Source organism: Lynx rufus, unplaced genomic scaffold, assembly GCF_022079265.1.
Source record: "Lynx rufus isolate CCGP_SWC_20201006 ecotype Redwood Valley unplaced genomic scaffold, mLynRuf1.p SCAF_23, whole genome shotgun sequence".
Classification (NCBI taxonomy): domain Eukaryota; kingdom Metazoa; phylum Chordata; class Mammalia; order Carnivora; family Felidae; genus Lynx; species Lynx rufus.
Window position 1 is genome coordinate 14,761,335 of NW_025814838.1, and position 25,471 is coordinate 14,786,805.

The 25,471-nt window shown below is 51.2% G+C and overlaps 1 protein-coding gene across 10 annotated transcripts in view; it reads right to left on the reverse strand.

Annotated features, from left to right (window-relative positions):
- Window positions 1–25,471, reverse strand: part of SNX29 (sorting nexin 29) — a 499,996-nt gene that overhangs the window by 133,377 nt on the left and 341,148 nt on the right. For 9 of the 10 annotated variants that reach the window (XR_006963587.1, XR_006963584.1, XR_006963586.1 and 6 more), the window contains 2 exons: window positions 9,001–9,056; window positions 6,241–6,322 (listed from right to left, as the gene is read on the reverse strand). The exons of the other annotated variant lie outside the window; for it this stretch is intronic. Coding sequence is in view for 5 of the 9 variants with exons in the window: in XM_047087507.1 (XP_046943463.1) it covers window positions 6,241–6,322; window positions 9,001–9,056 (138 nt within the window). In the remaining 4 variants the exon portion in view is untranslated. The remainder of the gene's footprint in view (window positions 1–6,240; window positions 6,323–9,000; window positions 9,057–25,471) is intronic. 10 annotated transcript variants of the gene reach the window in all.

The following is a 25,471-nucleotide window of genomic DNA, read 5'->3' on the forward strand; positions in this document are numbered from 1 at the left end:
AATTTAGCACAAGCCAGGCATACAGGAGACCCTCGATAAACAGCTTTCGGATGGATACAGGATTTATACTGTGAAGCAAAAAAGTAGTTCCTCCTGCTTGGGAAGACACAAGCAGTAACAGAGAGTAACAGTGACCTGTACGTCCAAAGGGACGTGCTTTTTCTTTTTGCCGGTCTCAGGCTCTGTTGGAAGCCCTGAGCATCACAGAACAGCAGGAGGCCGACGTGCCGTGAACCGTAGAGGCGCTCAGGTGCTGCACTTGGTGGGACGGTTCGTTCTCAAGGGGAGGGACCGCAAGCACCAAGGCCAGCCATCCCAGGGCGCTGCCCACCGTGCAGCACAAAGGCCGACGGGGCCGGAACGACACTGAGCAATCCCAGGGCCTGCCTGGGGCACAACAGGGGTGGCAGGAGGGAGCAGACGCGGACGAGAGAGATACACTTCTGCCTCAGAGCCGGTCCGTTTCCCCCCAAATCCGGAACTGGGCAGGGGCTTCTCAGAGCCCACATTACCGCAGCTGTGGGTCCTGTGTCTGTCTCATCCGTCTCCACTTAACGAATTCCTCCCTCTCTGCAGAGCAGCAAAGCAAGCCTCGAGACAGAGCCGCAGGGAAGAGAACTGGAGGGCCTGCGGGGTAAGCCTCTTAGGAAAGGGGATGAAAAGGAATGGCTGAGAAGCCTGCAGCCTCGAGTACAAACGCGTCACCCTCCTCCACACCCCGTGCAGCCCACCTGGACCCTGTGATGTATTATTAACAGGGGAAAGAATGGATTCCTGGCCTCACATACAAAAACACGCCCCGATGGAATAAACCTGCAAAAGGACTGCCCAGGTGACACGGGGTCCTTCCGGGTGGGACCACAAATACTCACTGGGCCTTCCTGGGGCACCTTTAACCAACACCACACGCTGTGGCTTCTAGAAAAGGGGACCTCTTCCATCCAGAAGGGAAGAGCTTGGCTGAAACAAAGCAATGATTTTATATACATATATATATATATATATATATACACAAAGGAGACCTAATTAGCTGTGCTGTGCAAATGGAGTATTTTACAGTAGGCAGTGTTTCCGGTGGCTGAATTCAAAGTCTGAAATTAATCCCACACGGAGGACGGGTTTCAGCTGTACTTACACCAACAGTACTTTTCAAAGGCAAAGACTTAAGGGTTCTGAACGTAAGCACATGGATGGATTATTTCATTCCAGTTTAGTGCCTGTAATATTTGCTTAAGAACAAAATAGGCAGGTTGTTTGAAGGTCTCCCATGCCTTCATGAACACTACAGCAGAATATTAAAGACGGCGGACCTCAATCTTCTTTGGAAGTGGGGGTACTTGGAGAAGAAGATCAAACAACTGCTAAGGTATAAACCAGGTGCTAACTAACAACAAATGATATGGAAGTGACAGAAAACCGAGCCCACAAGCACAATGCTGTGTAAACACAGAGAGAAGAAGGAGAGAGAAACTAAGAAAACCAGTTATTAAACAGTTTCTCCCATGGGGCGCCTGGGGGGCTCAGTCCATTGAGCGTCCGACTTCGGCTCAGGTCACGGTCTCGCAGTCCATGAGTTCGAGCCCCGCGTGGGGCTTTGTGCGGACGGCTCGGAGCCCGGAGTCTGCTTTGGATTCTGTGTCTCCCCCTCTCTGACCCTCCCTCATTCATGCTCTGTCTCTCTCTGCCTCAAAAGGAAACGAATGTTAAAGAAAATTGAAAATATAATAAAATAAATAGTTGCTCCCGGTTCACGTGTTGCTGTTCAATCACCGTGTCTCTGGCTGGTGTCTGTTAGCAGCCCAGCATCAGCAGCGGCCAGAAGCGTAAGAGACGTTCACGGACACAAACCTTCCACTGGGAAGGTTCTGGACACCAGTTTTACCTCTGTCCTGAGGATTGCTCAAACGCGGCCATTTCCTGCTAGTGCCAGAGCACCCCTCAGCCCCCGTTTCGGACTCGGGGACGGAGCGTGGAAATCCTGGCGCTCAAAGGCGCGAGCCGCTTTTTAAGACCTTGCATTCAGCCCTGTCCGGGGATGGTCCGCCTGCCAGAACCCCGTGCGCAAAATAGAATTCCAGACCTCTTCCCGCCACACCAACGGTGAAAGCCATTGGTACCACGTGCATCAGGTGGGCTATCTCAGCGCGTCTGGCATTTAGGACTGCCTTTGCCAGGCCTCCGGGCAGGCTCTCCAGGCCCTGACGCTGCCCAAACAGGAAGCTCTGAAGGAGCTTCCCTGAAATCCGCCCACGGCCAGAGCAGCCAACGCCAACACCTGCTCGGACAACTTCCCTAAGCAAGACCGTCTCGGCCCGGCCTGTGGAGGCGGGGGGCTCGATGGGTAACATGTCTGGGCCCTGCGGTGGCCCCCGCAGTTCTAGAGAAAACTCCCTGCTGGGCTGCAGCGGCCCACCTTCTCAGAAACGCGGGCGGCCACCCAGGCAGGCCGGGCCCCTCCCTTCAGATTGAAGGCAACTGTCCCAATTGCCTCTTGGGTTTTTAAAGAGCTTCACCCTCAGTCTCAGAACCTCTGGAAACCGGCACCTTGTGAGAAAATGCTATTTGGGCTCCAAAAATGTTACTGAATGCTATGCTTCTCCGTGCCTTTGTTTTCTCATCTATAAAATGGGGAGAAGAAGAGTTTATTCACAGGGTGCTTTTGAGGACTCAGTGAGCTATTTGGCATAATGCACACACACCAGCGAGAGGCAGCGGCCGCTACAGCTTCTTGTTAGTATTCTCCCCATGACTGTTTTATTGTAAGCGGTCTGTTCCCTCAGCGCAGTGTTTCCCAAATACATAACACTGTCCCAAACTCTGGCTGCTTGCATTATCATTTATTTAGCGTTGTTCTTCAAGCAGAGTCTCTTTCTTTCTTCTTAAATTTATTTTAGAAGGAAAATGCAGGGTGCCTGGGTAGCTCAGTCAGTAAGCGTCTGACTGGATTTCCGCTCAGGTCATGATCTCACAGCTTGTGGGTTCGAGCCCCGCATCAGGCTCTGGGCTGACATGCAGGCTGCTTGGGATTCTCTCCCTCCCCCCCCACCCCACCTGACCTCTGCTCTTCCCCCAAACACCCCCCTGTCAAAAAAAAAAAAACTTAAAAAAAATGCATCACTGTGGTAAATGGAAAACAGGATTCTGTGCCTTAACTAGACGGGAAATGTAAAAATTAAACACAATTAAAACAAGACAACAAGTAAGATCAAGTTCAAGTCTGCTCCTTCCTGTCGCCGCCGTCGGGTGTGGACGGCACAAGGTCAACACTTGAAGACTTTCTCCCCCTGGTAACCCCAAACCGTGGAAGAGCTGAAAACGGAGTGGCTTTCTCCCAGCAGGATTTGTTAATGCCCAGCCCCCGTCTTTCTAGAACCTGGTTAAGCATACATAAAATTATCCTGCTTTCCGACACTCTTGGAGACACTGTTCTGCCAAAGAGGACTTTCTGCAATGATGGAAACTTTCTGTAACTGTGCTGCCCCATAAAGTTGCCACTGGCAGCATATGGCTGTTAAGCACTTGAAATGTGACTAGTGGACTTGAACTGAATTTCTAAGTTTACTGTATTTTAGTCCATTTAAATGTAAACGGCTGTGTGTGGCTAGTGGCTGTCATATTGGAAAGCCCAGATCTACTGAGAAAACTACACATGATGATCCCTTGGTCTTGGCTCTTCGAATGAACTGATATCTGTTTGGAGGTTACACACTTGTCTTCCTTTGAGGGAGATGTGATGGAACCTGACAGGGACTTGTCACAGGCATGTAACTGGGGATTGTCTACTACATCCCTCAATATCGCTTAATCTACAGCTCTGTGTGGAAATTTCTTTTAGAGCTCCCTTTGAGGAGCTCATGTATTTTCTTCTCATTAGCAATGGTAGTATCCAAAATAGGCACATTTCCATTTTCACCCTGGCTGCCAGGAAGCCCACAGGAAATACACAAAGCAACAAGAACATTGGTGTAGGATCTCATGACAGATTTCCGTGATTTCCTTAACGGAAGTATTACCAGTTTACGTTTTCCCAGACCCTGACATTTCATTTTTTACTTCTATGTTATCATTCTTTTACAGGTGTTCCTCTAGAAATTATCTCAAATCTTTTGGGGAAATATACAGATGGCATTTTTTAAACTAAGAAAAATAATGTCAATGGTATCAGCATTTTCAGTGACTCTTGTTCTTTCCCTTATCGTTTACGGTAAGAACCCCGTAAAAAGCTTTCTCGAATGTCTCCAAACATGGTGTGTGGATTTTGCTTGTGAGATATTGACCAGAAGCACTGTTAGCAAAGAGGAGAAAGACAGCTGCATTCAAGAGGTGCTACCTCACACCCCCCATATCACATTGCAATTTTGGTCTAAGATAAAGCTCTCTGCTTCACTTTGTTCACCCCCTGGGCAACACCTCCCGGCTCTCTGATGGCCGCAAAGCAGAACTCAAAGGACACTCACCGAAGACGGTTTTTGGTTGGTGTGGCATCGAAAGAGAAAGAGAACCAAGGAGATGTATGGAAATCTGTCACGTCCAACTCTCTTCTTAAGCCAAAGGTGAGAGTATCCGGAGCACTCAGATTCCCCAACACTTACTGACGAGTTACTTACTTAGTGCCGTTGCCAAACAAGTAAACTCCAGTCGCTTTCTGGTGCAAGCTTCCTTGCCAAACCCTAGCTCACCTGTCTGTGAGATTTCAAGATGCGTGTCCCATACAGATGCCTGTTCCTATAAACCACACACCTGCCACCATGCCTGCCACTGAAGGCTACACAGGGCGAGCATTTGGGAACAGCAGAAATTCCAAGATGAGAATACAGAATGTGTCCTACCCGCCACACGCCCCTCACGCTGACAAGAGCTTTGCAAGGCAAGGAGTGGTAGTATTTCCATCTTACTCGTGAGGAAATGGAGATTCACTTAAGGTTACAAAACTGAAACCAGGGCTCCTATCTTCAAGGTCAGTGTCTTTTTTTTTTTTTTCCCTAACCATCCAGCCTCTGGAGAAAAATATCTTAATAGGTGAGATGTCTTCTTTGATGGTCAATTCCTCACTTAAGAAAAAAAAAAAAAGCAACAAAACTCAAGACTTTTCACAGAGCTGATGGGGAGTAAGAACAAAAACGTGGGGCACCTGGGTGGCTCAGTTAGGTGTCTGACTTCAGCTCAGGTCATGATCTCGCGGTCCGTGGGTTCGAGCCCCGCGTCGGGCTCTGGGCTGACGGCTCAGAGCCCGGAGCCTGCTTCGGATTCTGTGTCTCCCTCTGTCTCTGAGCCTCCCCCGTTCATGCTCTGTCTCTCTCTGTCTCGCTCTGTCTCTGTCTGTGTTGTCGTGACACAAGAAGACGGAAGCAGAAAGCAGCTAAGAGTCAGTGGTGAAAACAGAGCAGTCCAGGACAGGTGAACACCACTGGCTGGAGATCAGGATCCAAGGTAAGAAAAGTAAAAGACAATAGAGGAAAAGATGGTAGGAAGGCAGGGCAGAAAGAGGCATCGGGAAATCAGGAAATATGGAAAACTGGAGTCCCACGTGATGGGGATAAACCACCCCCAAAGCACGCACAGGCCCCTCAGTCCCCAACACCCAAGTCCCAGCCAGGAGCCGACCAGTTCTCCCCCGAGGAGGAGGAGACGTCTGCTCTTTGGGTTACGTCAAGTAACTGTTGCCCCTTCTGCTGAGAAGAGTACCCGGCTTCTCATTCAGAGAAGAACTCCCCTCCCTCCATCAGACACACCCCAGCACCAGCAGGGGTCACATCCAAACCTGGCCCCTCCCACGGGTCCATCACCCATCCCTGCAGGCCCGGGAGAGACACTGAAACACCCAGACAGGCTGAAAGCCACCCATCAACCCGCAGAGAGCACCAGTCCGAGAAGGACGCCTGAGCAAAGGACAGAGCGGATGGCAGCAGGTTTCCGGCCACGGGCCCGGTCATGCCTGGGGCCCCACGTACCCTCTGACTCTCTGGCTGCAACACAAGCCGACAAATCCCATTTTGGCTCCCGCTGTCCAAGCTCAGATCTGCAGCATCTGCACCAACGGGCCTGACCAACACAAGGAAGCTCCACCCCGGCCCCTCCTGTCTGCATGAAGGAAGGACCCCTTCCTCGGGGAGGCCCGGCAACTGGGAGGCTGGCGTCGGGAGGCCGTGGCCGTGGCCGAGGGGCAGAGGCACCACAGTGCAACAGAAGGCTGTTGGTTCCACCCCAGCAGTGACATCTGGCCGAAAACCAGACGCTCACCTGATACACGTGGAAGGCATTCGCCGCTTTGCCCCGCAGAAACACTGATGGGATCCAGACGTTGATCAGCGCCCGGTTTGATCTGACCGAAACCAAAGATCAAAATTAGTCATTTCAATTTACAATGAGGATCGGAGGAAAACAGACTTCTCCTCTAAGAGGCATCACACACCAGAATTTAGGACAGCATCGATCATGTCTACGAGTAAGACGAAGGGCCTGGGTAGGCGTGTTCGCCCAGCCCCCAGGATCATTCTTCAGGGACTGAGTTTAAGTCTATGTGTATTTTTTTATTCAGACACACGGTGTGTACTTTGGGATAAGAAATGGACTTTAGCTTTACAACTGAGTGACCGTGACTCCTACTTTCTCTAAACCTGAGTTTCTTCCTCTGAAAAGAGGGATAATAATTGGAGGCCCCCACGGGGGTGTGGAGGGTCATGTGACCTGATGACTGCAGGGTACCTGGGGCACCCAGAGGGGTCACACTGTCTCCTCGCTGTGCCCCTCTATACCCTGGCCCCCGTTTTAAGATCAGACTCCACCCAGGGGCTCAGGAGACCGACATCCATGGCGATGCAGGTAACGGCTCTTTGGGGTGGGGGGAGGGGAAAGAGAAAATGGCAGGCTGGGATACCAGGAAGCCAGGTGCAAATACCCGCTCTGCAACTCTCCAAAACCACTGTGTGTGGCTCCAATGAACCAAGATTTAAATTCAAGGGCAAGTCATTTCCTGAGCACCTACAACGTATGATTTCATGACTTCCCTGGATTATCTCAGGGAATCCTCATGGGTTATTTAAGGGGTCCTTCAAGGGTCCCCTTGGGCATGTGAGCTCTGCCTCACGTGACGGCTGTCACCTAGCTGTGAGTCGCTGGGTACACGGGCCCACTCCAGAGATCTTCCACCAGGCTGAAGGCCTGGAAACCCTGTGCAGGCTGGAAACCCTGTCTCTAACACCTGAGGGTCAGTCCTGACGGGTATCACGAGGGCACCGCACAACTCCGGGAGGGGCCTCCACCTCGCGTTGTGCCCGGGCTCAGTGCCCCCTCCTGAACTCTCCCTCTCTCTAAGGAGCAGCCCACAAAGATGTACCAGACTTCTGTGCTTACAACACAATCTGAGACGATGGGGGAAGAGCCCGGGACTCAGTGGTTTCCCCAACTCAGGCGTAGAGAGCATTTTAGTCTCACAGAGAGATGGTTCTCTCCTGAGGCGGCATCCTTCCAAGCTCCGAGCTGAGGTGCTGACTTCCTCCACAGGGCAAAATCATCCATCAGCTCTCAGAGCTCCAAGTCCAAATGGCAATCCTGAGCCGTCAAGCTGGTTTGCACATTAATGGCACCCCTCCCATCCCTCCCAGTCCCTCCTGGAAAGGTTCTCCCAAGGGTCCTAGGGCCTAAAGTGTTCCCTTGCATCTCTGTCCCGGGGTGGGTCGGGCACCAGCAGACCCAATGATCTGCTTTGCATTCACCTTCCTGATCAGTGAGTGTGAGACACCCCCGACTGGCTTCAGCATTTGTCCGTCTCAGAACATTCACCCCACAGCATGAGAACTGCTTACAGGGCCATTTCCTTCCTTGATATTAACTCACTTGTTCTGTCTTTTGTTGGCTCACTCATGCATTAAATAAATGCTGATTGAGAACCTACTATGTGCCAGTGGCTACTCTAGGTCCTGGAGACAGAGCACGGAAGCAAGACGACCCAGACCCTGCCCTCGGGGAGTGGGAGAGAGACAAATCCCTCTGGTTAGTAATTCACTGTGGTCCAAGAAGGTACTTTCTAGAATTTCCATCTTTTTAAGGTGAGGGAGACTTGTTTTGTAGTGTAACATAGGATCTATCCTGGAGAACGTACCAGTACACTTGAGAAGAGGGGGTCCTGGGTGGCTCAGTCAGTTGAACATCTGACTCTCGATTTCAGCTCAGGACATGATCTCATGATTGGTGGGATCGAGCCCCAAGTCTGGCTCCGTGCTGAGAGCATGGAGCCTGCTTAGGATTCTCTCCCTCCCCCTCTCCCTCTGCCCATTCTCCCCACTGGTGCATACTCACTCTCAATCAAAATAAACATTTAAAAATATGTATTTAAAAATAAGAAGCAAAGTATATACTGTTCTCGTTGGGCTGAGGAACTACGCCCAAGTACCCGAACCCCAAAGCAACCTGATTGTGAAACAGTCTGAAGACCAACTAAGTTCTTTAGGAGCTTATCATCAGGGGCACCAGCCAGAGTCACATCCAGTCACAAATCAGACCCATGCACCAAACCACTGCTGTTTCCATTAACTCAGGGGTTGCGAACTCATTCTTCCAGGAGACATACAGAGAAAGAAATGAGGGCAGCAGGCCAGAGTCAGGCAACAGGGAAAAGGGGGGACTGTGGTAAGTGAAAGAGTACCTGCCCTGTGTGAAGGAGGCGGCTGCTACTTGGCTCTGACCGTGGCCTGGTAGGGATCGGAGCCCCCCTTGTTTCCTTTTTAAAGCGAAATTTAAATTCTTGTGTGATAGCTTCCAAGTCTAAAATGTCAGCCAAAAAAATAATTGTTTTCTAATACCCAAGAAGAGAACCACAGCACATCTGAAGGCCAGACTTGGGCTGCAGGTGAACAGCCTCTCCCTCTATGATAACCAAATTGCCCTGCGCAGACTGAAACAGTGATCTTTGTTTCCCCCACTGTGGTCTTCTGGGAGAAAAGCCAAACCACTGAGTCCTACTTCTAAAGGGGCCCTCGTGAGTAGATGCCGTGGACTTACATTTCAAAATCCGACAAACTCTGGTCTTCGGATGTTTGGCTCAAATCTCCGGGCACCTGCCATCAGGAAAGGGGAGAAGGGAGAGAGAAAATGCATCCTGGTTACCGTGGTTGGCATAATCACGCAAGAATCCTGCCTCCCAATGATGCTTACACATTTCCTATTCAGAACAAGGTGAGAAAGCAGTTACTGGAAAACAAGAAGAGACTGTGTGGAAGGATGGTTAGAGACGGTGTTGGGGTAATAAAAATATGTCACCATGAGGAATCCTGATTACCTTCACAGAAAAAGGACTGTTAATCCTATCGAGATAATAGCAGGCCTATAAAATCGTGTAATTTTGGAGCTCTAAAGACCTGGTTAGGATCTGAGATACAAGATATCAGATGAGCAGTGGACAAAACAACCACTGCCACCATGATGAACACAGACGCACCGAGGACATAAACACAAAGGTCAACGTCTGCCCCCAGACGGTTCCATCATTCCCTGTCACGATACACCAGCACCTGGAAGGCACAGCACAGCTGCCGTTCCTGACTCAGAAGGGCCCCGGGAGAACACGACTCGGTCCAAGAAACTCCACTGCCTGGCAGGATGGCAGGTTCCCTGTAAAGCAGGTACCGAAACGGTCAGCACCAGAAGATGTTCAATAAATGGTGGTATTACGGTCACGGCCAGGGCATGAGCTTCTGATCGGATCTGAAGTGGCCAGAATTTAAGGATGTGGATCAAAACCAAGAGGAAAGAGTGCAAAGGGGGAGGGTGTGGGCAACTGAGGAAGAGAGCATTGACTTCACACACTACACCTGTCAGAGCTTTCCTGTTACCACAATCTGGATCGTTCTTCATAACAATCTGCCCCCCCCACCCCCTTCATAGATGAGCAAACAGGCTCAGGGAGGCTGAGACCTTGCCAAGGCCACACATGCAGGAAGTGGATCTGAATTCAGATCTGTCCAACCACAAAGGCTTTTCTGCGAAACCCTCAGCAAACACAGGGAAAACTAGCTGTGGGGTGGAAGGAGGTGAGACCTGGACCCTTTCCCGGGGGCTGGAGATGCCAGAAGCCACTCCTTAAAGACACAGTGGGTTCTCTCCGAGGCAGGAGGATGCCGTGATTATGGAGCCTACACTCTGGGGCCACAAGGCTCAGGGTCAACCCCAGCCCCAGCTGTTCTCGACCCTGTAGCCACAAGCAAATCACTTGCCCCCTCTGGTCACACTGTCCTCACCTGTAAAACAGGCAGGACAGTCATAGCACTCAGAGTTCACCTACAGACAAAATGAGCTGATGCCTACAGAGTACCCAGAACACCTGGGAGGTAGGACGTTCACGGTAACTGCACTGTACTAACAGTATGGCCGTTACGGAGAAAAGCTCTATGTTCTGTTAACCTTGACACAGAGAATCTGTCCTGCCGACCCAAAGGCCGTCTCTCCCCACAGCCCAGGGGGAGGACACCCAACCTGGGCCCTGGACAGATGTGTGCAGCCAAGCAATTAAAATGGGCTCCATGAGCAGGTTTGGCTAAGAAGCTGCTAAGGAGGGATTCCTTCAACCCCAACAAGGAGGTACATGCCTACCCCGCAACCTGAGAAAACGTCAGCTTAAAGGGACCAGGAACTCACTGGACTGGTTGGTGTGGCCCTTCTGTTATGGTGTCCATCATTTTTCCTGTGGACGGCTGGGAAGATGGTTTAATCTATTAGGGAAGCCATGACACTGTGTCCCCCAATCCCTAAGAACATCCACATGCTCTGACCCAGATACCTCATTCCTACGATTTCTCTGGAGGAAATAACCAAAGACACAGACCAAAATTTACATCAAAGATCATTCCCCTTTCGATGGCTGAGATTTTTGCAAATCATCTAAAGGTCCAACTGTAGAGAAACCATTCAGGAAATGATGGCATGTCTGTACGAGATGGCCAGATTAAACAAAAAATAGGTTACACGTGCACACTCATGAGGGTACAAGCATGAAAATGATTCTGGAAAAATACAGAAGAACATTAACAGTGGCTATCATTGATAATACAGTAGGAGTGGGAGTGGGGAGAGAAACAGACCAAATTTGCATTGGCTGTATTTCCATAAGACTAAAATAATCTATCTTTCGGATAAATTGCTTTAGAAAAAAATTTTAAATGTGCTTTTGAAGAACAAAATAGCTTTCCGTGTGCGGTCATGAAAAGATCTCCAGGAAAGATCAAGAGAAAGCCTAAGCAGGGTGCAGGTGGTGGGTCTAACGTACTATCCTTAACACACAAGTGCAGAGGTAACTGTCAAGCTGTATTCGTCTGTTCCTGCATTGAGAAGCACTAGCAGGGAAATTTAAGACACCCAGAAAAGGAGCACCCAGTGGGCACCGGGGTGTGGGAGTCAGGGCCTGGGCAGCCGGCAGAAGACACTGCAAATGAGGCTATTTGGGGGTGCCTGGGTGGCTCAGTCGGTTAGGCATCTGGCTCTTGATTTTGGCTCAGGTCATGATCTCGTGGTTCATGAGATCGAGCCCCAAGTCAGGTCAGCTTGGGATTCTCTCTCTACCTCTCTCCCTGCCCCTCCCCTACTTTCCAGTTCTAAATATATAGATAGTAAATACATAAACAGTAAATCTCTCTAAATAGATAAATAAGTAAACACTTTAGAAAAAAGAAAATGAGGGGCGCCTGAGTGGCTCAGTCAGCTAAGCATCCGACTTCGGCTCAGGTCATGATCTCACGGTTCATGGGATCAACCCCCGTGTCGGGCTCTCTGCTGTCAGCACAGAGCCCACTTTGGATCCTCTGTCCCCCTCTCTCTCTACGTATCTCCTGAGCGCTTTCACTTGTACTCTCAAAAACAAAGAATTAAAAAAAACATTAAAAAAAGAAAACGAGTCTATTTACTAAATATCCTTTTACATCATTTGAGTTCTGAAATAACGTACTGCCAATTGAACATTTAAATAAAAACGTATCATCCCGCCAGAAGAGAGCTTCTGATAGATTTTTAATGGCATAGCCAACAGCTCCTTGCCTCTGTTTCACAAAACGCTGCTTGGAACTGTGAATTCTTAAGCACGACTTAGGACGTCCACCCATCAGTAAGGTCAGAATGAAACGAGGGGAAAGGGGACACCGGGGAGAGAGAGGTCACATGGATTGCACATTTCTGGACTTTCTACACTGAAAGTGCATTGATCACGTAACCATAAACAGACACATATTATGTGTTAAGTGTCTCTCGTGTTAACTGTGTAAAGTAAATAAAATACTCTGCCCGATGCCCAGCTCGCCCCCTGCAAAATGCACTTGGCTGAAATGCAGAAAGGCGTGAAGAAAGTAGAGACTTTGCCTTCAAATGCTCTTGAGTCCGGGATGCAGAAAGACAAGGGGAGGCTCTGAAGGCCCAGCACCGTGCACACACCACGCTCCCCTTGGCTCTTCCACACGGAACCCCGTGGCACAGCCAGGACTCTAGCACCTTCTCTGGCATGGCCGTGGGGCGGCCCTTGGCCTCTCTTTTCTGAGCTTCCCCCTTGACACCCAGGTCTGGGGAAAGTTCCTCGGGCACGACAGGAGAAGCAGGTACGCATACTGGAGAAGGGACTGCCACACTGAAGACAGCTGCCACACCATTTCGTGCATGGTGACGCCATCTTTCGATTAGCCTGGTTTCAGACTGGAAGCGAACGGAGCTCGGACCCAGGGAGCTGCACTCGCAAGAGGGAAGGTTCTGACTGGATCGACCCCATAAAGCTGAAGAAAAGGAGACCAGAAGGACTCAAGGAAAAGAGAAGGTGAGGGTGTTAAGGACAGACATCACTTTACAAGGCTAAGAACAAAGAAAGCCGCTTCTAAAAAGGAATCGATTCTCAGAAGGCAGTATTTTCTTCACACATAAGTTAACTCTCAGGGGTGCTGATTTTTAAGAATCATCTTGGACAATGGATCTAAGTAGCCGGAAGGTGTTAAGCCCTTCTGAATTAGGACATGGGCCACAAACATCCCTTGTGACCGCCCAAAGCTACAAGGAAAGCCTGGAGGGACACGTCTCTAGGATATGGCCTGTGTTGGCTTCACCCTCAACAGGGGGCCTAAAACAGGGATTAGCAACATGGACGTTCTCATTCACTTCTCTCAGGCCCTGGAGAAAAGGCGGGTCCCCGCCTGGCCTGTGGGCTGGGGACTCACGTGGCAGCATGTGGGTGCAGGAAAGGCAGAGCCCGTCTCTGGAGACACAGAGCAGCCGGCATTCCCGGATCCTCCTGGACAAACACCCCAGGTGCTGCACACACATGGATGGGCGTGGGGGGGGCAGGCGAGGCTCACAGAAAACACTCTTCTGGGCTGCGTTAGCAAAGAAGCTTCCCCAGTCTTTCCCAACTCAGGATTTCACGAGCTGCTTGGCGACGGGGGAGCAGAGATAGGCCAGCTCACCGTAGCCCCTCACAACTGGGCCAAAATGGAATCCAGACGCTGGTTCACCCTGCTGTTCTGACCTAGAATTCCTCAGACCTGGGATAAGGGCACAAAGAACTGAGACTTGGCCAAAAAGAGTAACATACTAAGTAAGTGCTTATTTAAACAGGAAGGGAAGGAAGGAGGAAGAGAGGAAAGAACTAATCAGGCAACTGCCAGAGCCACAGGAAAATCTCTTCCCTCTCCCCCTTTCAGAATCAGGCTGCAAGTAGGGGCAGCGAGAGTGGACAGAGACACTTCCCTTTCCTTGGAGCTGCCCTGACTTCCAGTCCCGAGGGGCTGCAAACACAGACACATCACCACCAGGCATCACCAAAGGCTTCCTGCGTCACAAAGTGCTTTCACATCAAAATCATCCCAGATCCTCCCCATCCCAGCCCTGTGGGCACAGGGGTTCCCCGTCCACCCCATTCCGCAGGCAAGGACAAGGGGATTCAGCGTGAATAAACAAAAGCAACAGAGATGCCAGGAGGCCAGCACCAAATACCAGATCAATCAGCACGCCATCTTGGATGTCCAGCTCAGGTGAGCCCCAGACCGCAGCGTATGGTGGAGCAAAACCACTCAGTTACCCCCAGAACCATGAAATCCAAGAAAATGGTTGTGTTTTGGCATCATTAAGTTTTGGGGTGGCTTGACATGCAGCAATAGGTAGCCCAAAAAGTAACTTTCCCAGGGTCATTCGGCTGGCAAGTGATCGAGGAGGGAATGGCACTTTTTACCCCTAAAGCTACGCCGCCTCCCACTACAAAATCCCCGGTCTTTGCATTTCGCTTCTGCAAAAGGAGAAGCCCAGGAGATGGAGTAACCCAGATTCACCCGGAAGGGGCTCTACTGGTACAGAGACCTCGGATGGAGTGAAGGAGGCCCGGAAGGACTCAATCGCTCAAGAGCAGATGTCCACAAGTGTCCACGTGAGTCTAAAATCCTAAGCCTTCCTGAACAAGCCTGTTTTCTTTGATGGGACAGGGTGATTTTTGGCAGATGCCCGGCCTGGAGGAACAAGGCACGGGCCTGACCCAGTCCAAGGTGGCTGGCTCTCTCCCAAGGAAACCCCAGGTCCTTTCCCACATTCGGATAATACACGCGTCAGCCTAGAGTCTGAGCAGAATGTGTCAAGTCTCAGTGGACTAACAAAAAATGGGATGTTCTGCGAGAGAAGTCACCTGGCTTCAATAAATCCCGGTTTCTTCCTCACCTACCCCGTGACAACCTGTCTCCGAGTGCCCTATTAGAGGCAATCGACAAAGATGGGAAGGACCACCCAACATGTGTTGGACACCTACTGCGTGCCAGTGTGTTCCCACATGCAATCCGCAAATCACGTGTGCAGCAAGTAACATCTCAAGTCACGTTCCCCTACCCCCTTCCCACAACCTGTTTGTACGCCCTTCCAGATTCAGCTAAAATGTGCATTCCCGGGAGACACCCGCCTAGACCACAGAAACTAAACACATCTCCGCTATGGTTCACGCTGTGCGGCTGGCCATTAATCCATTCCGGTTAGTCTGTGTACCGGTCCCTCCTTGTGAGCTGGGGGACACGTGCACTGTATGTCACGGCAGCCTCGCCCGGCACCCGTCACACTGAGGACGCTGAATTAGTATTTGTGACTGCCGAGATGGAGAATGATGTGAGCTGTCTTTCCACGCTGAAATGTCTATTTTTAAACTGCTTCGGAGCAAATTTGCAATCCTCGTGCATGATAAGGATAACTTAGTTTGGAGTTAAGAAAAACCAGAGGAAGACAACTGTACTCTCTCTCTCTTCTAATTACACGGCTTTCAGATTTACCGCTCAGAAGAAAAACAAAAGGCAGGCGTTCTGGAGCAGCAAACCTGTGTCCCAATCACGAAATGACACCCATGGTTTACATTTTCCACAGTCACCTTCTCCATCATGGTTCTTCTCGAAAAGCCTTCCCTTCAGCAATTAGCTCTCACTTTGCGTTGCCGAACAACTATTTCCCAGCCCAACTGTACCCCTGCTCTCTCGTCTTGTTTTTTTAATAAGGAACAAAATGTGCCATGGCACGGCTGTCTTCCAGCGTGGCTGGCCAAGCCAGAGAGGAGACAGACCCAGGGCTGTGCTCTGAGTACTAAGTCGGCCTGGGCTTCCCGGCCCCACAGGAGGCAACCAGCCCAGGGCTGGACCACTTTCAGGCTTCTGGGTTTATCTATTTATTTGTTCTTTTGTTTCACAAACAATTAGAGGCATTTGCATGGTTTAAAAAATCAGCTGAGGTCAAAGACCCTCCGTGGGGAGTAGAGAACTGGCGATGAAGAGCTTCGGAGAGTTTTTTATGCTGTCCTCCGGGAAACTCTGGAAGCCTGAACAAATGCGGACTATTACATTTCTGTGATGTGGGTTTTCATGTGTCTGCTTCTCCCCAAAGACCATGAGGATCTCAAGGACAATATTTCCAGAGCCCATCCTGGCCCCAGGCACTTAGTAATTGCTCAATGAATATGCCCATTGGATAGAAAGGTGAACACATACAGAAATGGATAGTGGCGCTTGGCTGGCTCAGTCAGTTAAGCCCCCAATTCTTTTTTTTTTTTTTTTTTTAATTTTCTTTTTTTTTGAATGTTTATTTATTTTTGGGACAGAGAGAGACAGAGCATGAACGGGGGAGGGGCAGAGAGAGGGAGACACAGAATCGGAAACAGGCTCCAGGCTCTGAGCCATCAGCCCAGAGCCCGATGCGGGGCTCGAACTCACGGACCGCGAGATCGTGACCTGGCTGAAGTCGGACGCTTAACCGACTGCGCCACCCAGGCGCCCCTAAGCCCCCAATTCTTGATTTCGGATCAGGTCATGATCTCACGGTTCGTGAGACTGAGCGCCCCCATCAGGTTCTGTGCTGACAGCATGGAGCCTGCTTGGAATTCCCGCCCCAGCTTCCCCCTTCCCTGCTTGTGCTCACACACTCTCTCTCTCTCAAAATAAATAAACAAATGTTAAAAAAGAAAAAAAGAGGGGCGCCTGGGTGGCGCAGTCGGTTAAGCGTCCGACTTCAGCCAGGTCACGATCTCGCGGTCCGGGAGTTCGAGCCCCGCGTCGGGCTCTGGGCTGATGGCTCAGAGCCTGGAGCCTGTTTCCGATTCTGTGTCTCCCTCTCTCTCTGCCCCTCGCCCGTTCATGCTCTGTCTCTCTCTGTCCCAAAAATAAATAAACGTTGAAAAAAAAAATTTAAAAAAAAAAATAAAAAAAAAAAAGAAAAAAAGAAATGGGTAAATGGGTAAATGCATGGCTGGAGGAGAACAGGAATTTCAGGGAAGGGGCATGAGGAAAATATCCAGTTAACTAAGAACGGACAACTAGTTTCTCTCCAAGTAATAAAGATGCATGAATTACACAGGTACACTCACCTGTCCAAGAACATACATTGCAGCACCATTTACGGCAGTAAGAGCCAGGCAACTAGCAATGATACGCAATAAATGACCTCTAGGATGTAGTGTCAAATGACAACAAACACACAACACAACAGGTGACCTGAGGTACTGTTTTCATCAAGGACTCGGAAGACAGACACGCATCACGCATGCGTGCTTTTGCATCTGCATTAACCTTTTCTAGAAAGACACACAGAAAACTGGCAAAAGTGAATGCCTTCAAAGGAAGGACACTGAAAAGCAAGGGTGTGAGGGGGACAGAATTATTTTTTACTGTACAACTTTATACCTTATCAATTACACGCAGGAGGAAGTTACCCTTTCAAAAAATAAATGTAACAACCTCAACATTTTATCTTAGCTTTTATTTATTTTTTGAGAGAGAGAGCGCGAGCGAGTGAGTGACGGAGGGGTAGATAGAAAGGGAGAGAGACCATCTTAAGCAGCTCAGTAAGGACCCTGACACAGGGCTCAATCCCATGACCTTGGGATCATGACCTCAGCCAAAATAAAGAGTTGGACGCTTAAACGACTGAGCCACCCAGGTGCCCCATAACTTTGAGATTTTAAATTAAAAGTATTCTACGATGGGGGGAAACATGACAGTGACTATCTCTGAGGTAGAGGTGTAGGGAGTCACCAAGAAGGAGCATCAAAGAACATTCTGGGGAGACGGCAAAGTTCTGAGTTTTCTGCTACACAAGTGTGTTCAATTGTCAGAACTCAGTGAGCATACGGTCAAGATGTCTACATTTCACTCTATGCAAACTTTCCATCAAAAGCTTTTTTAAAAAAGTAAGAAACACTGAACTCCAGTCAATGATATCCTCACTAAAGTCATCAGGAAGAAACATATACCAATAACTGTAATTTAGTTTGAAATGCTTTTTGTAAAAAAATTGTTTTTAATGTTTATTTATTTTCAATAGAGAGAGCACAAGTGGGGGGAAGGGCAGAGAGAGAGGGAGACACAGAATCTGAAGCAGGACAGCTTCACAAGCTGTGAGGTCATGACCTGAGCCAAAGTTAGAAGCTTAACCGACAGAGTCACCCAGGCACCCCTGAAATGCATTTTTAAGCTTTTAAAATTTTCTAATAGAATGTTAGGAAAAAACAAGTTTTGATCAACCATGTAGAACAATGGAATTACCTTTCTAGTCTCTGCAGAGAAAATGACAAGATATTGCTGTCTTACAAAGAAAATATCAGTTTACAGCTTAAAAATGTTGGAGAGAAAGTATTACAGAAGTGTGTCAGGTGGTTAATAAAACTACTTTGTTTCTCTGGATTCTGAGACATTAGTGGTATTTATCACGTGTTTAAAAATGAAAATGTGTTGTGATTGATCAAATTTGTTTTTGTTTTTTTTTTTAAAGGAAGGGATTGGGGCACCTGGGTAGCTCAGTAGGTTAAGCGTCCAACTCTTGATTTTGGCTCAAGCACGATCTCACGGTTCATGGGATCAAACCCCACATCGGCTTCTGTGCTGATGGCACGGATTCTGCTTGGGATTCTATCTAAGCCCCCTCCCTGGCTCGAGTGTGTTTGGGGGGGGGGCGCGCGTGTGTGTGTGCACGTGCACACAGGCACATGTGCTCTTTCAAAAACAAATCGCTGTAAAAGGTAAAAAAATGACTGGGTCGGGACATGGGTCAGCTGGGATGGAGCTGACTTCACTCATGGCCAAGAACAAGCCTCTACCCTTCTCTGAGCCCTCCTTCCTGCTGCAGAACAGGGCAAAAGCAGCTGCCCCATGGGGCTGCCGGGAGGGCTCAGAAGGCCCCCCCAGGACCTACCCCACCGAGCATCTGGCGGAGAACAGACGCCCCCCGCTAAGCGGCAACCACTCCCATCATTCATGGGTGGAGTTCAAGGGTGCTGCACAGACAGAAGGTCAGGACCCAGCAGCCCTCACCCACGAGTGAAGGGCCAACTGCCCCATTCTACAGACGCACACACCTGCCAGTGCTAGATGTTTGGTCCACCAATCTATGCTAAGTTCCTCTTAAGGGCCAGACACTCCCTTACCAGGGAGGCGACAGCCAACAGGGACAAAGCCCTGTGGCTCACATAGCCTACAATCCATAAGGAGAGACAGTCTCCAGATAAACCCATCAATGGCGTCAAGTGTCCAGGTCCGCGTAGAAGCAAAGGGTAAGTAAGGCTTCCAGGAGGGGGAAGGGCAAAGTGGCTGGAGAGAAGGCTGAAACACGAGGGAAAACAGCAGGACTCTGGTCCTCGCTGGGACAGTGAGAAGTCCCGACGGGAGGGAAGCGAGGGAAGCCTGGGCCAGCTGGAGTTTCGCTCAGTCTCTGCGGCCACAGAGCGGTGGCTGGAGGCCCCCGCACACGCTTCTCACACACACCCCTGATCATGAGTGCGTACAGGGTCATTTGCCACCCTCTCTGCCTTTCCATCAACAGACCGTTGTAAGGCTCGCCTGTAAGAGAGTACAAATCACCAACTGTCTACAGTTTCTCTGGGCTTAACTTACCAGGACATAAAGCAATTCTTCAGAATCCTCAGCAATCTCCAGTGAAAGGTGTAGGAGAGCCGGGAGCACCAGCTAATCTGAGCTCACTCCTGCTACAGAGGAGGCCCCTGAGGCCCGGGGGGGGGGGGGTGGGTGGAGCTGGGACACACGGCCTCACCGGGGCTCCTCACTGCAGGCTCCTATAACCTCACACCGCGTGCGGGCGGTGGGAAGGTGCTTACCTGCTCCTGACAGGTTCCCAGCTTTCTAGTAGCTGTGTCCCTCCCCCAGGCCCACTTTAGCAGGAGAAGGTTCCTCTTTGATCGGACCCCCACTTCGCGTATCTAAGGAAGAGATCCTCTTAAACAAAGAGTTAAAAAAAGTGTGATGTTTTCAAGAAGAAAAACGTTCAGAAACCACTAAGGAACCGCCTCATTCATTTTCATTTCACCCTTACCTCCCATGGAGCGGCCAGAGAAAACGAGGCACAGGGCAACCAGGAGGTGCAAACACGAGCATCCAAAGCCGGCCTCGCTAGGATCGTGGGTAAGTGGAGTGTGCGTGCAGGACTTCTCCAAGCACGTGCAGACACAACCGTGATGGTCACTTAGAGCCCAGCAGGGGCCACCAAGCAGCACTCAGGAGCAGTAACAGGTACTGTGGATGTTAGAGCACCAGGTCTGAGCAGCTCAGTATCGCCCAGCAGCGGATGAGAGTACATCTGGGTGAACCCATTGGAGACATCAGACTACAGGGACAACAGAAGGTTCCTGCCACGTCTATCACCTCTGATGCTGTCTCCCTGCAAACAGCACCCCCTTCTCCCCCCCCTTCCACCGCCCAGCCCCTTGAGTGCACAAGGGTAAGCGTGTCACTGGGGCAACCCTCCAGGGCAGAGACAGTGGCACATTCACGTTGCCAATTCGAGCCTGAAACCCAGGGCCTCCCCGTACGGCAGATCAGGGACCGGCACACCACGGCCCGTGGGCCAATCCCAGCCTGCTTTGGTAAATAAATTCTCGCTGGAACACAGGGATGCTTGTACAACCTTTATCATCTAGGGCGGCCTTCACATTACCTCCACAAGGTCGAGCAACTGTGACAGAAAGTGTGGCCCGCCTTCCTAAAACACGTGCTATTTGGGCGTTTACAGAGAAACTTGGCCAACTCCTGATCCACTCGATGACGGAACAGCCAGAGAAAAATTACTGGTAATTTCAGGGTAACAGTCAACTCTTCTTGGCGGGGAGGAACCAATGATTTGATTTCCACAGCCCAATGAAATGATTCTCAGAGGCTAAAGAACGAAAGGAGGGCCTGGATCGTGCCCGAGAGGACTGATGATATATGGCATTTAGAGATTCAATCACTTACTCGCTTTTATCCATGAAATGCCCAGAGGGAGCTCTCAGTAGATGGTGTCCCACATCCTACCAGAGGCTCAGAGAGGCTGAGTGATGCGCCCCGGGACACAGCGAGAATTCAAAGCCAGGTCTGGCTGAATTCCAGGCCGCGTTCTTTCCACTACACCTGCTGCCTCTCCACCAAGAAACGCGGGTCCAAAACGAGCATACAGGCTCATCTGGGAAGGAAGGAACCCAGAAGACTGAGCGCCTCTGAAAGGCGGCTTCTTGTAATGAGCAAAGAAGGCGCTTGGCTGGTTAGAGCACGGCGCGCCCAGGCGGGTTGCCGCCAACGACACACAGGGACAGTATTTTTACCATCGCGAGCGCAGTGATCCCATCAGCACTGAGCAGGCGCTGCTCACGTTCAAGTAAAAGCCAGATGGCTCTGGAACGTCTCCTCCGGGGGTCTCACTTCTACTGCTTACAAACATGAAAGCCACACCCTGGACGCCACTTCAGGCACCTGGGGGCAGGGGTAGAGAGGTCTGCTCCTCAGGAAGCTCTGTACTGATCACTTTGGGCTGCAGAGGTCCTCGGGGAGACACAGGTCCTGCTGTCCTAAGGTAAGGCAGACCTGGGTCTCGCCACTTACTAACCAAGAATCCCTGTGCCCTGGTCTCCTGGTCTGTACATTGGAGCCAACACCCACGACCTCGTCATGTCTGCACGCTGCCCAGGGCACTGCCACTCTGCTTTCGGAGCAAGCTCTCAGTTACGTGCCACTCGTCACCCTCCCATCCCAAGCCGCCCTCCCGCCTCCCTGCACAAGGACAACAGGAAAGCCATCACAGGGGGCTTACAACCTCAGTCTTTACCTTGGGCTCATGTTTGATCAGAACCCATTTTCCACTTTTCACAACGCACCCCATCTCCTCATCTGTCCGGGGCCCCTCGGGGCCTGCTCACCGGCCACGGCTGAGTGCGCCAGCCCCCGTGGGGAGGTCGGGACGCGACAGCAAGCTGTCGGCTTTTTCCCCGGCCCCTGCATTTTCTAGAGCCTGTCGGCCGCGCCGTGAGGAGCGGAGAACTGACACGGCCCGCCTTCCCCACGGGGCCAGAGACACGAGGACTGAACCCGGGCTCCACCTGTCAGAACAGAAACCCAGCTGCCGCACCTCTTCTTTGCTGTGTCCTCTCTTCTGGAATAAAGGCTTTTTATTCTCTTTCTCGCCCTTCACCTCTTTTCTCATTTACACTGAGCTCGCATCTGCATTTGCCACACGTTTGGGAACGATTTATCCCAGGCTACAAACGTACCCGTGGATTTTCCATCCTTGTAGTTTCGAGGCTTCCAGTGGTTTTAAGGCAGACCCCTCCTCCTGAATGACATTTTACCAGGAACCCCAACCTTAGTGGCCACACCGCAGCTGCTCGACCGGACAGCCATCTGGCAGCTGTAGGCTGAGGGGCTCAGGGCAGGGCAGGAGGAATGGCGGTCACAGATGGGATGGCCAGCAGCCGCCAGGGACATCAAGGAAGGATCCGACCCTGGAGCCTCCAGATGGAGCCAGGCCCTGCTGGTGCCCGCGCTTGGATTTCAGGCTTCTGGCCTCCACGACCGAGAGAAAACCAATGCGTGTTGTGCTGTCGTCAACCACCAGACCTGTGGTCGTTTGTTACGCTGACTCCCCTCTCGTTCCAGACCAGGCCTTGTTATGCGTGCATTTTATGCACAGATGGGGACGAGGACTCAGGACTCTGAGAGGTGACCCGACTTGCTTAAGGGTGCAGGGTTCCTGGGAGAGGACCCAGGCAGCGTGGGGTCCAGGACCCACTCCAGGACAGGACACTGTCTCCACACAGCATGCCCAAAGTCCCGGCGTCCCCAGCCCCACCCTTCCCAGTGGTGAAGCAGGCAGGAACTACTCCCCTGCTGGGCTTACTATGGATTAAGTCAAAGAAATTACATACTGGTGGGTTGTATCCCAGGGCCTGACACACAAGAGGCACTTGGAAAGTATCTCAACGCATGAGTAAGGGAGGGTCACGGTGTCCCTCACTGGTAAGGATGGTCATTTCCAATAGACCAGGGGGTAGGGGCTGGCTGGAAGACGTGTTCTTCTATGAGGAACGTGGTGACTATAGGGGCAAATCGTGTCCTAAGTTCACCCACCTGACCTGTCCCACTGTGCTGTCAGCTCCTGGAAAGGCCAGAGGGGTGGGAGGGTAAATAAATCCCCCAGAACAGTTCACGCAGGTGATTAGCCTTAGGAGATCCAGTCTGCACGACTCAAAGATTACGGCACTGAGAGAAGAAATTGGGAAAGAATTCTTGAGCTGAGCTCTCTGTCCTCAAACACTAAAATGGCACATTCTGGAACATGCCTCCTGGACAACCTGCACCGCGATGCTCAACGCTGAAGACTGGCAATAACTCCAAGACAGCACCTTCCGGGAATACTCACCCATGAAGGTTAACTGCCCTACTCCCCCCACACCAGTGCCTCCCACAACCAGCTTGACAATGGCCTTGTCACCACTGGGCAGTGCCCACTCCCTGGTACTGATGACTGAGGGAGCCAATCACCAAAACCCTCCATCAGAGCCCCAAACTGCCACCCACACAGACAGGACATAAGACATAGTCCTGCCAGGGAGAAATCTGCCTACTTTTCAATCTACTATCACCAGGCAATAAATAATGAAGTTTTGCTGATTAAAGACACCAGGCACAGTGTCATTTAACATGTGTGGTATAATCACATCTCCCAACATGGGAGGTTTCCCCAACCCTTTGAAACGGGCAACTCTTCAAGAAGATGTTTCTGGAACTAAGTCAAAGCAGTAGGAGTGCACAGTCCTAGACCCACAGCCGGCTCCCGCTCTGTCTCTCATGTGCCAAGGGGCAGGAGGCAAGTCACTTCGCTGCTCTGAGCTTGTTTTCCCCCCAAGGAAAGGGAGGGGCAAGACACAGGTGTAGACCGTGGCTGTCCGCGGCCTGGCACATTCCCCTCCTGGGAAATCACCTTACAAGAGATCTGGGTGGAAAAAACCCTATGCCTCGACCCCAGAAGAGGCACTAAATCTCTTAGGTCAAACAGCACATCCTGCCCACGTGGTGCTAGTGACCAGTTCAAGACTGGCCCACGACAAAGCTGGTTTGATCAGAGACAATGTTGGGGATGTGGGGGGCAGCGCTGGACAGAGAGTTGTGTTCTTTCTCTTGAGGACGACTGACAGGAGGAACAGCCAGGCACACTGCTCACCAAGCTCTAAACTTTTCAGTCATCCAGCAAAACCAATTCCTGGCTTTGCTGAACCTGCTTTAGCTTCGGTTCTGTGCTTTTGTCCCCGAAAACACCCTAACTGGTACAGAAACAACGGCCCCTTCCAGCTCCAGCATTTCTTGTATTCTGTATGGTTCCCTACAAAGGTCAAGCCATGAAAATGAAAACCCAAAGGAAATCCTTCCATTTCCTGCTGCCAAGGACAGACCGTGAGCGATCTGAGGACACAGACCACGTCGGTCTCGCCTCCGATCCCCAGTTCAAAGCACAGTACTCGATGGGGCGCCTGGGTGGCGCAGTCGGTTAAGCGTCCGACTTCAGCCAGGTCACGATCTCGCGGTCCGGGAGTTCGAGCCCCGCGTCGGGCTCTGGGCTGATGGCTCAGAGCCTGGAGCCTGTTTCCGATTCTGTGTCTCCCTCTCTCTCTGCCCCTCCCCCGTTCATGCTCTGTCTCTCTCTGTCTCAAAAATAAATAAACGTTGAAAAAAAAAAATTCAAAGCACAGTACTCGGAACTCAGGAACCCAAGGACCCCACGACACAGGCGCTGGAGGAAAAGATCACGAAGACAAAGGCTTGTCAGCCGGGGCCCCTAGATAAGCCTGACCTGTCTGCCCAGCATCGTTACCATGGCCATAACCACAGCATCACTGCTCACGAGCGGGAACTGGACGCCAGGCTGTAGCGCTCTGCACGCGTCCTCTGACGGGACCCTCACCACCAGCCGGAGAAGGTGCCCCCTGCAGAAGTCACCAAGGCCACCCGCGACGCTCCTTCCGGATGCTGGCAACGCCGCGCTCCCCCTCCCGCCTGCAGTGACATGCGTCCGTGGGCCGTGCTCTGCCAATGAAGAGGGAAGGGACGTGTGCCCTACCTGGGTGGAAGCTCTGAGACGGAGTGCGAGTGCCTGGCCAGACTCTTTCCCTCTCTGTGATGTGGGTCTGGGTGCGAAGATGGTGAGGATGCAGCAGCCCAGCCAACCGTGAGGATGCGGAACGTGACTGAGAAGGAAACCTCTGTGTTTTCCGTACTGACCTTGTAGAGCTGTTTGTGACTACAACACAACCCAGCCTCCTCTGACTGAAGGCCTACACCCCATTTTGTAGACGGGAAAAGTGGGGCTCAAAGAGGTAACACGCCTTGTCCAGAACCATGCTGTTAGTGCAGCAGAGAGGCTTGCAGAACACGAGAAGCCGTGGCCACCGTTCCTCCGGTTGTGAGTGGTGATTCCGCGGCAAGCCAACTAGCGGGGGGCTTTCAACGCCAGCCTCGCCCGCTCGCTCCTGGTTGGAATCCCAAGGCACCAGGACGGAGGTAATATGGTCAGCTCTGCGCCTGAGAAACCCGCAGCCCACCCTAAACAGAACGCAACTCCCAGATCCCACGTTCTCTAAACCCCCAGACCCGTGAAGTTTCAGGCACGTGACAGTATCTGCAACGGGGTAGAATAAAGCAAGCCACAAGGAGACAGGGACGAGATAAAGACAGAAGTAGGACTT